General features: G+C 44.7%; 1 protein-coding gene across 1 annotated transcript in view; it reads right to left on the reverse strand.

The window, feature by feature from the left end:
- Positions 1-359: 359 nt before the first annotated feature.
- The window catches only part of MYO15A (myosin XVA), a 131,685-nt gene continuing 121,354 nt past the window's right edge, over positions 360-10,690 (reverse strand). Inside the window, exons 61-64 of the mRNA XM_006875549.1 lie at positions 5,541-5,674; positions 4,417-4,550; positions 3,413-3,553; positions 360-461 (exon numbers count right to left, since the gene is read on the reverse strand). Coding sequence (XP_006875611.1) covers positions 360-461; positions 3,413-3,553; positions 4,417-4,550; positions 5,541-5,674 — 511 coding nt within the window. The remainder of the gene's footprint in view (positions 462-3,412; positions 3,554-4,416; positions 4,551-5,540; positions 5,675-10,690) is intronic.

A 10,690-nucleotide genomic window follows, 5' to 3' on the forward strand; every position in this document is an offset into this window, starting at 1 on the left:
TATGAAGTCCAAGCAGATTCATGCATCAGACCCTGAGTACACCATAAGTAAAGTCTAGTTCATCTAGACCACTGACGTGAGGCTTCCCTGCCATAAGTGAGTCTAGTCTGGGCAGGGCCTGCAATGGATATGTATGTGGCAGAAGATCCCCTGGCTCAGGTCCTGTCTTCTGCTCAATTGCATCATGAGGCAGCCCTTGTAAGTTCTTTCAGTTGGTTGCATGCTGCAACTCCATCTCAATGCTGGGTTGGTCCTTGAGGGATCTTGGGGATTTGAGTGCCTCCTCCTAACTTCCCAAAATTTTGACCCCTTATAACCACTGAGTCATCTTGTGGAGGGCAGCTGGAAGCCAGGGTCAGTCAGAGCAGGGTGATCTCACTGGGGGGCAGCGTAAGTCGCTTCTCTCGGGCACTGAGCATGTTCTCCACGTGGACGGCCACCACTCGACACAGCTCCAGGCCCTGTAGGAGACACAGTGAGAATCCGCACCTGCCTACCTGTTCCCCAGGCCCTGGAGAAGTATGAGTAGTGAGGCAGGAGAGTCAGCTGCAGACTGCAAGGGCCAGTGCCTGGCGGAGGGGGCCTGAACATCCACTGGCTCTGAGCTAGCGAACTGGGCTAGTGAACAGGTAGTCCTGGGCTAGTCATTTCACTTTCTTGAACCTCAGTGTTCTCATCTGTAGGTTCTCAATTGACTGTTTACTTACTGCCTCACAAAGCTGTTGTAATGATTAAATGAGACTTTACTTCCTATAAATCCTTTTGGTTTTAAGTTTTAATATTAATCCAATGAATACAAAGTCACTGTTTTTAACTTATGTGTTGTCATAGTTACCACCTGGCACCACAACCTGGGAGGAGCCGTGACCCAGCCCCAGGACTCCCAGTTGCAGAAAGGCAGCAGAGAGTGGGGGGAAATCAGTCTGGAAGTGTGGTTCTCAGACAAAGCCAGTGTCAGAATTCCTCCACGGATTTCCTGGGGACCAAGAGAAGCTGCTCTGAGGGTAAAAATGATGACAGCAGCACTATTGAGCATCAACTGTGTGCTAGGCATTGTTCTCATTTAAGCTTCACAGTGTCCCTCTGAGGCCACTGAGGAAACTGAGGCCAAGAGAGGGAATGAGGCCCAGATCTCACAACTGGTAGGTGTGGGGATCTGAAAGCAGGAGATACAAAGCCCAAGATCACTCTAAATTTCTCTTGGGTGAGGTTTGCAGTCCTGGTGTCCACTTTGGCTAATTAGACTGGGGAACCTAGATGTGCCTCTTTGTACATGTGGGGAGGGTCCTTCCCTACATGTACAAAGGTTGTGTTTCAGACCTCAATGGGATTGTGGCAGGTGGGAAACAGGCTGAATGAGAAGCAGGATGGCTCGGGATCCCCTCACACAGACTATTAGAAGAAGGCAGGATGGGGACTCAGCTTTGTCAGCTGCAATGGCCACTGAGTGCTGATATCACCTCCTTCTGGAAGCCATTCCTGATGCCCTTCCAGTACTGATCATGGTTTATTCCAGAGATTCCTCATGCCTAGCTCTCCAAGAGACTCAAGGGTCTGTGAGGATGATGGCCAAGAGCCCAGGGTCCTGGTCACTTCAGCTCCCTTGGAGCTGGTACATGGCGAAGCCCATCAGTTCTATGATGAATGAATGAGTGAATGCATCCCTAACACACACAGGCCAAAAGCAGAGATGGCAGCATAAAGAGGAAGCTGCAAGGAAGAGGAGGAGCCAGAAAGGTCTCCACCTATTCACCCACCATCCCACTAGGTGCCTGCTCCACCCCAACAGTGTGCCATGGACATGGTGGAGTGGGGGTGGGTGCTGCCAACATTCCCCTGCTCTTTGGGGCTGACATCTTGAGGGGCAGAGAGGCAATATGTAAGCAAATGGAGTGAATTATTGGGAGGAAGGCCAAAGAAGACTTCTCAGATGGTGACAGATATTTGTGCTGAAAAGCAAATAAAGGGAGAATGGGAGCCCTGTGACGAATAAAGGAGAAGAGTGATTATAAAAAGCCTGGGCCAGGGCAGAGGAAGGCAAGCTTGGCCTAAGGAAACTTGAAGAGACTAGGGAGGCTGGCCCAAAGTGGGCAGAGGGAGGTCTGAGATGCCACAGAGATAAGAGGAGGGATGAGGAAATGGGAGGGACTCCTGGGCTTTGGGCCTGAGTGCCTGGGAGACTGGAGAGGATCCAAGGAGGGTGAGGTGCAAGTCTGCAGGATCAGATGGCAAGAAGAAGAGGTCTGTTGGCCTCTGGGAAGATGCAGAGCAACCTGGAGTTGGGGGTCAGGGCACAAGGTAGATCTATAGGGGCAATCACAGTCAAGGTGATTTTGAAAGCCCTAAAACCAGACAGGATATGTTTAGAGACCCAGCAATGTTTAGAGATCTTCCAAGGCAGAGATACAGGAAAGGAAGCCAAAGTCAGGAGGCCAGGGAGGTAGGAAGATGACATGGGAACTCCAGAGGGCTGGTGCCCAGAGCTCCTCGGGTGTCAGTCAAGGATCTTGGTGGTCCTCAGCAGAAGCAGAACTACAACATAAATGGAAGCAGACTAGGGAAGACTGACTCTGAATCACAGCTTCCCAGAGGGCCGAGAGGACTTCGTTCTGGCCCTGTCCCCAGGTTGAGGGCTGGGGCAATGAAAGCCTCTCTCTCGTCCTCTAGGAAATAAGCCCCTCTCAGGAAGGGACCAGCATGGAGGCATGAGGATTCCTGGCCCAGATCTCAAGGTGGGATTTGGAGAGCTAGACAGGTCAGACAGTATGGGTCCCAGATCCAATTCTGCCCCTTATCTGGGTCTTAAAACTATCTCTACAACTGGTTGAAAACTGGTCCAACCTTTCCTTACTCAGTCTATAAGGCTTGGACAGGAGTCCAGTGGGTGACCATTGCCTTTTAAGGAACAGCAACAATTGATGAGAGAGTACAGGGCAGGTGGGCCTCAGTTACCCTGTCTGTCAGCTAGGGACATCCCTGTCCCCCATCTTTAGTCCTAGGCTCCACAGTCCGACTTCCATGCCTTAGTCCAGGTTTGTGTTGTTGTTAGTGCCGTTGAGCTGGTTCCTCAAATCTACTGTGTCCCTTCCTCTCACCAGCCCTCTGTGGCTCCCTAGTACCCTCCGGTGAAAGCCCCAGATTCTTAGCTTGACATCCAGGGCCCTTTAAGATCTGCCCGACCTGGCCAGTCATCCCCAGAGCCCCATCCACTCCTCACTATTCTGCAAACAACTTGGATCCTCTCCTGTGGTTCCACTAACAATATACTTTCCTGGAAGACCCCATAATGACAGATGTATTGGGTTTGGTTCTACCTGCATTGGGCTGCACAATCCTTGGGGTCTTGGGTTCAATGAATGAGTTATGAGTGAGAAGTTGGGTAATGAGGCCTCAGGGTCGGAGCTGGGCACACCTGTTCCAGCTGCAACTGCATGGTATGCTGGGCTGCCACGTCCCCCAGTGAGATCTCTACGTAGGGGTAGCTGGAGTTGGCCGTGGGCCGCTGGGTCCGGGTTGATTGGATCTCCTTCAGAGGGAACTTCACCATCAGCTCCTGGGAGTTGGGGGAGAGGATGAGACAGGCTGTAGGTTGAGGTTCTTCTGTGGCTCAGGGCTCTCAACTGTTCCTCCTGCTCCTCTGCAAATCAGCTCAGTAGAAGGTAAGAGAACTTAGTTCAAGTACCAGTTCCCCAATGACTTGAACAAGTTGATGACCTCAGTTTCCTCACCTGTGAAACTGATAGAACCAAAATTGACAAGACCTTGGCACTCTGCCAGACCCTGTTCTAAACGCTGGGGGCCCAGGGGCATGGTGTCTTGCCCTTCACCACTACACATCAAAGCTGCTTCTTGTCAAAACTTGTACCTCTGCTTTATTTTTGGTCTTAGACCATATACTGGCAAGCCAGGTATAGAGTTAGCACATCAGGAAGGAGCCCTCAACTTGACAGCCAGGGAAATTGTGGGCAACATCCCATTGTTGGGAGGATCTCCCCCTCAGGTGAACTAACAGAGGTGTAGTTCTATAATGTCTCCCACAGCTCTCCCGTCTGAGTGAGCTCTAGCTGCTCACAGCTGTAACTTGCTTGTTAACACACCCTTTATTGACTCCACCCGTGCCAAGTCACTTCCTCACGGCAGTATTTTCTAGAATCACCTCCAAATAAGCCACTTGCACTGTCATCTTTATTTAGGGCTTACTTCTGGGGGCCAGATCTGAGAAAGGGGAGAATGGTCCCACTTGAGTGCTGACTCACAGCAGCACTAGAAGGTGGGCCTGCCTATCATCCCCATCTTCCAGATGAGAAAAGTGAGGCTCAGAAAGCGGAAGACACTGGCCCAAAGTCACGTAGGTGGGAAGCAGTGGTCGTGGCCCCTCAAGGGGGTGCTGGGTGGCGCTGGGCTCAGGGGACTCACGTGGGTCTCGGTGTTGAGGAAGTTGAGGCCATTATGGTTGACAGCAAGAATGCAAGGGGCTGGCACAGCCATATTGCTACAGCTCTGAACGAAGAAGAAGGAAGAGCCGAACATGGGCAAGGCACTGAGGAGGCCTGGGGTAGCGAGATGGGGTATTGGTTATTGGACAATCAGGACTCATGAGCCACAGCCATAGTCCCCTCTTCTCCCTGCTGCATCTGGCATGGTCTGGCTCCTCCCATGTCTGGGTCCCCGATCCCCTAATCTCAGTTTTTCCTCCATCCTCTCCATCTCTTCCAGTTCTTTATGTTCAGACCTACCCCGAGGTTAGTGCTCAGCTGGCACTGAAAATAGCTTTGTACAAAGAAAAATGTGCTTCCTGTGAATGAGAGAGACAAAAAAAGAGATGCCATCTCTGGGGGCACCTTCCTCTAAGCAGTTCCAGTTGGTGAGGAGGGCCCATGCCACCTTGCTGTTCAGCCACATGCAGTCTTTTTGTACTGCTCTGCTTGTACCACTGTCCATGGGGGCCTCCCCTACCCCTGGGCTACAAAGATCTCTAGTCCCTGAGGACTACTAGTGCTCCTGTCTAGACTGTGGACCAAGCTCTGATTCAGCTCTCTCCAGTGACCCATAGGTCCTCACTTTCCCCCCACCTGCTTCCTCCCTGCTAGGTGACCCTACCATCCTCAAAGGAGCTCAAGCTGGCTAGTGCGCCCCTCCTCCAGCTTTCTCCCTCCAGGAGCCTACCTCTCACCAAGGAGTCTATTCTTCCTCCTGAATGTCTCTTGACCTTTCATGTTGCTTGCTCCCCATCCCAATCAAACTCCATCTTTTCCACCCTGGAAGTCTGCAGCAGCCACTATTCTGTTGCCTGGGCCTTTGTCCTGTAGGTGCTAAACCCAACTGGTCTGTCCCCTTCCACTATTTAAGTTCTTCCAGGGCTCCAAAATGCCCTCAGGGTAAAGTGGTAGGCTTGAATTCAAGTTCTCTCAAAGATGCAGCCACACTTCTTTAATCACCCTCACACTTCCAGCCTTGGCTCATGGAATGCCTTCTGCATTCCCATCTTCCAGAACCCTGACAAACCCTGGTCCCCTCCATGCCCAGCCCCCGATTCTTACCTAGAAACTGGGCACGAGCTTGGTGGGGGCTGAGTGCCTGTGTCTGCTGCCAGTGCTGGCTGACTAGGCTGAGCCAGGTGGAGCCGGCTGTTGTGTGGTAGAGCTGGCCTGGGATGTACTCCTGGACTTCCCGCCTGGATGAAGAGGGAAAATCTTCTCTTAGTACCAACAATTTCCCTCAAAGACTCAACGCTGGGAAGTGTAGATGGGTGAAGATTCACATAATTAGGTGCTCACACAGGCCCCGGCATGCAGTAGGTGCTCAATAATTGCTGGTCAATACCAATAACTGTTGTCATATTGAAGTGATTTACATGTTGCTATGCTACTAGAAGCTATAACACCAATATTTCAAATACCAACAGAGTCATCCATAGCAGACAGGTTTCAGTGGAGCTTTCAGATGAAACCAATTAGGAAGAAGAAATTGACAGTCCACTTCTGAGAGATTAGCCACTGGAAGCCTTATAAATATCAATGGAACACTGTCATAGTGCCAGAAGATGAGCCCCTTAGGTTGGAAGTCACTCAAAATGTGATTGGGAAAGAGCTGCCAATTCAGAGTAGAGTTGACCTTAATGATGTATGTGGAGCAAACCTTTTGGGAGCCTCATTTGTCAATGGGGTATGATTCAAAATGAAAAGGAACAGTTGCAAACATTCATTAATACAAGGACTTTCAGCAAGATGGCGGACTAGGCAGACGTGCTACACAGACCCTCTACAACAAGAATATGGGATACCAAATGAAATGGACATAGATGGCATTTAATGACAACAGGAGTTTGCCAGGAATAGATTAAGGGGAGAAGGATTAATATTACAAAATCCTCAGTTCATTTTATGATGAATTCTGATACCAAAACAGGCAAAGACATCTGATACTAAGCAAAGACATCACTTTAACAGAAAATTAATGTAAAACTAATGTTCTCCCATGTAAACTATCACATAATTCACAATAAAACATAAAAAAAATCTCCAATAAACCTGTGGCAACTTCAAAAAAAATAAACACAGAAAATTAACAAACATTTTTTTTCATATACATATATGAAAAAATTCTTAACAAAATCCTAGCTAAAGGAATTCAGTAACAAGATAATATATTATGACAAAGTGGGACTCTTACCAGGTATGCAGTGATGATTCAACATTAGAAAACTATCAGCATAAATTGCCACATAAATATAGCCAAGAAAAAAGTTACATGATCATATCAATTAATGCAGAAAAGGCATTTTACAAAATCCAACATCCCTTCCTGATAAAAACACTCAACAAAATAGGAATAGAAGGGAAATTCCTCAATATAATTTATGGTACATATACAAAATTAACTATCAACATCACTTTCAAGAGTGCAAAGTTTGACAGGATGCCCTTTATCACCACTCCTATTCAATATTGTACTGGAAGTTTTAACCAGAGCTATAAGGCAAAGAAAGAGAAATTAAAGGCACTCAAATTGGCAAATAACAAGTTAAACTCTATTTACATATTATTTTTATGATTTCATAAAAAGAGCTCTGAAAAGTAAATCACGAAAACAATACCACTTTAAAGAAGAAATAGTTGTGAACAAATCTAAGCAGAGGAACAAAAGAACAAAGGAAACTACAAAACACTACTACTACTATAACCAACCACACAAACAAACAAGAAACCTGCAGAAATGGAGGACTATACCAGGCTCGTGGATAGGACAAAAATAAACATTTTTGTCAACACTTCCCAAAGCAATCTATAAATATAATTCAATTCCCAACCCAGATTCCAACATTATTCTTTAAAGAGATGGAAAAACTAATCATTAATTTTATATAGAAAGGAAAGAGACCCTGGATAAGCAAAACATTATTATAAAAGAAGAACAAAGTAGAACGCTCTTACTTCCAGATCTCAAAACCTAAACATAGCCACAGTCATCAAAAGCCTGGTACTGGTAAAATGAAAGACACATAGATCAATGGAATATAATTGAGAACCCAGAAGTCAATCTATCCACCTGTTAACTGATAATACATAGAAGGGACTGCAGTCATTGTAATGAAATGAAGTATATGATTTATTGACAGTAAAACTGATTATCTGCTCTGTAAACCTTCACTCAATCCACAAGAAAAAGTTTTTTTTGTTTTTTTTTTAAATAATTGGAGTTTGAAGTATGAATCTAGGAAAATTGAAAGTCATCAAAAGTGAAATGGAGCACATAAAATCAATATCCTAAGCATTAGTGAGCTGAAATGGATTGGTATTGGTCGTTCTGAATTGGAAAATCATGTGGTTTACTACGCCGGCAATGACAAATTCAAGAGGAATGGTGTCACATGCATTATCAAATGGGAGAAATTACTGAACTATATTCCATGCAAGTAAAATTTTGTTGAAGATAATTAAAAAACAATTGCATCAGTACTTCAACAGGGAGCTGCCAGAAATTCAAGTTGGATACCTTTGACAAAGGACCAAAATGCATTAAATAGAGTAGATGTATTCTCTTCAAGAAATGGTGCTAACCAAACTGGAAATCCACCTGTAGAAGAATAAAATAACATACACATTGCACACCATATACGTGGAACAAGGGGTGTATCATTGCTGACAACAGATGGATCTTAGTTGAAAGCAGAGAATATTTGTTTGTATTATATTGACTCTCTTAGTTGAAAGCAGAGAATGATTGTTTGTATTATATTGACTGTTCAGTAGCATTCAACTGTGGGGATCATAAGAAATTCCAGAATAATTAATCATGCTCATGAAGAACCTATACATAGACCAAGAGGCAGTCAAATGAACAGGACAAGGGGATACTGGGTGGTTTGAAATTAGAAAGGTATGCATCAGGGTTGTATCCTTTCACCATACTTATTCAATCTGTATGCCAAGCAAATAATTCAAGAAGGTGGACTAACTATATGGAAAAGAACACAGCATCAGGATTGCAGGACAGTTCATGAACAACATGTGATGATATGCAGATGACATAACCTTGCTTGCTGAAAACAAAGAGGACTTGAAGCAATTACTGAAGAAAATCAAAGACTACAGCTTCCAGTATGCATTACAACTCAATATTAAGAAAACAAAAATCCTCACAACTAGACCAACAAACAACATCATGATAAATGGAGAAAAGATTGAAGTTGTCAAGGATTTCATTTTACTTGGATTCACAGTCAATACTCATGGAATCAACAGTCAAAAACGCAAACAATATATTGCATTGGACAAATCTGCTACGCAAGACCTCTTAAAGAATAAAAATATCACTTTGAAAACTAAGGTGCACCTTGCCTAAGCCATGGTATTTTCAATCGCCTAATATGCATATGAAAGTTGGTCAACATATAAGGAAGACTGAAGAAGAATTGATGCATTTGAATTACGGTGTTGATGGCGATAACTGAAAGTACCATGGATTGCCAGAAGAACAAACAAATCTGCCTTCAAGGAAGGACAGTCAAAATACTCCTTAAAAGTGAGGATGGTGAGACTTCCTCTCATGAACTTTGGATTTGTTATCAGGTGGGACCAGTCCCTGAAAAAAGGACACCATGCTTGGTAAACAGAGAGTCAATGAAAAAGAGACCTTCAACGAGATGAATAGACAGTGGCTGCAACAAATCAACAATTATGAGGATTGTGCAGGACTGGACAGTGTTTTGTTCTGTTGTACATAGGGTTGTTATGAATTGGGACAACACTTTGTTGCTGTTGTTGTTAAATGCTGTCAAGTCAGTTCCAACCCATAGTGATCCTATATAAGGTTTTAAAGGAGCGGCTGGTGAGCTTGAACCTCCAACCTTGTGGTTCAATGGGTATTTTTATCCAGGATTTTATCCTGCTCTTTTCTCTTCAAATTATAACATAGAAAGGTGCTACATATTGAGCCCTTACTATGTCACAGCCCTTACTATGGCTATACACTGTACATACATTATTACATTTACTGTTATTAATACCAGTGGACCGCAAAGTATGGTTTGAGGGCTGGGAGGTCAGAGCCATTTTATAATAATAATGAGATGTGATTTCCTTGTTCACTCTCACTTCCCGAAGGTTATAAGACAGGTGGAATCACAATAGGCTGTACAAAGAAGTAGACTTGAAAATCCAGCTATCTTCTATTAAGCCAGAGAGTAAAGAGATTTACAAAATATAAAACAGTGTCTCTCTTCTCACTGTTTTTTGTGTGTGGAAAAAGCTATTTTTTCATAAAATGTTATTTATATAACATGTTGTTGTTGTTATGTTGTTAGGTGCCATTGAGTCAGTATCAGCTCATAGCGACCCTATGAACAACAGAACAAAACGCAGCTGGGTCCTGTGCCAAACTCATAATCGTTGCTATGCTTGAGCCTACTGCTGCTGCCACTGCGTCAATCCATCTCGTGGGGGTTCTTCCTCTTTTTCTCTGACACTCCACTCTACCAAACATGATATCCTTCTACAGGAATTTGTCACTTCTGATAATACGTCTGAAATATGAGAGACTAAATCTGGCCATTCTGGCTTTCAAGGAGCAATCTGACTGTACTTCCAACACAATCTGTTTGTTCTTTTGGCAGTCCATGGTACTTTCAATATTCTCCTCCAAAGCCATAACTCAAATGCATCAATTCTTCTATGATCTTCCTTATTCACTGTCAATCTTTCACATGCATATGAGGTTATTGAAAATACCATGGCTTGGGTCAGTAGCACTTTAGTCCTCAAGCTGACATCTTTGCTTTTCAACACTTTAAAGAGGACTTGTGTAGCATATTTTCCTAATGCAAAACGGTGTCTGATTTCTTGACTTCTGCTCCCATGAATGTTGATGGTTGATCCGAGCAAAATGAATGACAACTTCAATCTTCTCTCCATTTGTATTGTTGTTGTTAGGTGCCCTCAAGTCAATACTGACTCATAGTGACATTATGGACAACAGAATGAAACACTACCCGATCCTGGGCCAACCTCACTATTATTGCCATTCTTGAGCCCATTCATGCCAATCCATCTCCCTGGGGTTCTTCCTCTTTTTCTCTGACCCTCCACCTTTACCAAATATGATATCCTTCTCCAGCGACTGGTCCCTCCTGACAATATGTCCGAAGTATGAGAGATGAAGTTTGGCCATCCTGGCCTCCAAGGAGCACTCT

Source organism: Chrysochloris asiatica, unplaced genomic scaffold, assembly GCF_000296735.1.
Source record: "Chrysochloris asiatica unplaced genomic scaffold, ChrAsi1.0 scaffold00331, whole genome shotgun sequence".
Lineage (NCBI taxonomy): Eukaryota > Metazoa > Chordata > Mammalia > Afrosoricida > Chrysochloridae > Chrysochloris > Chrysochloris asiatica.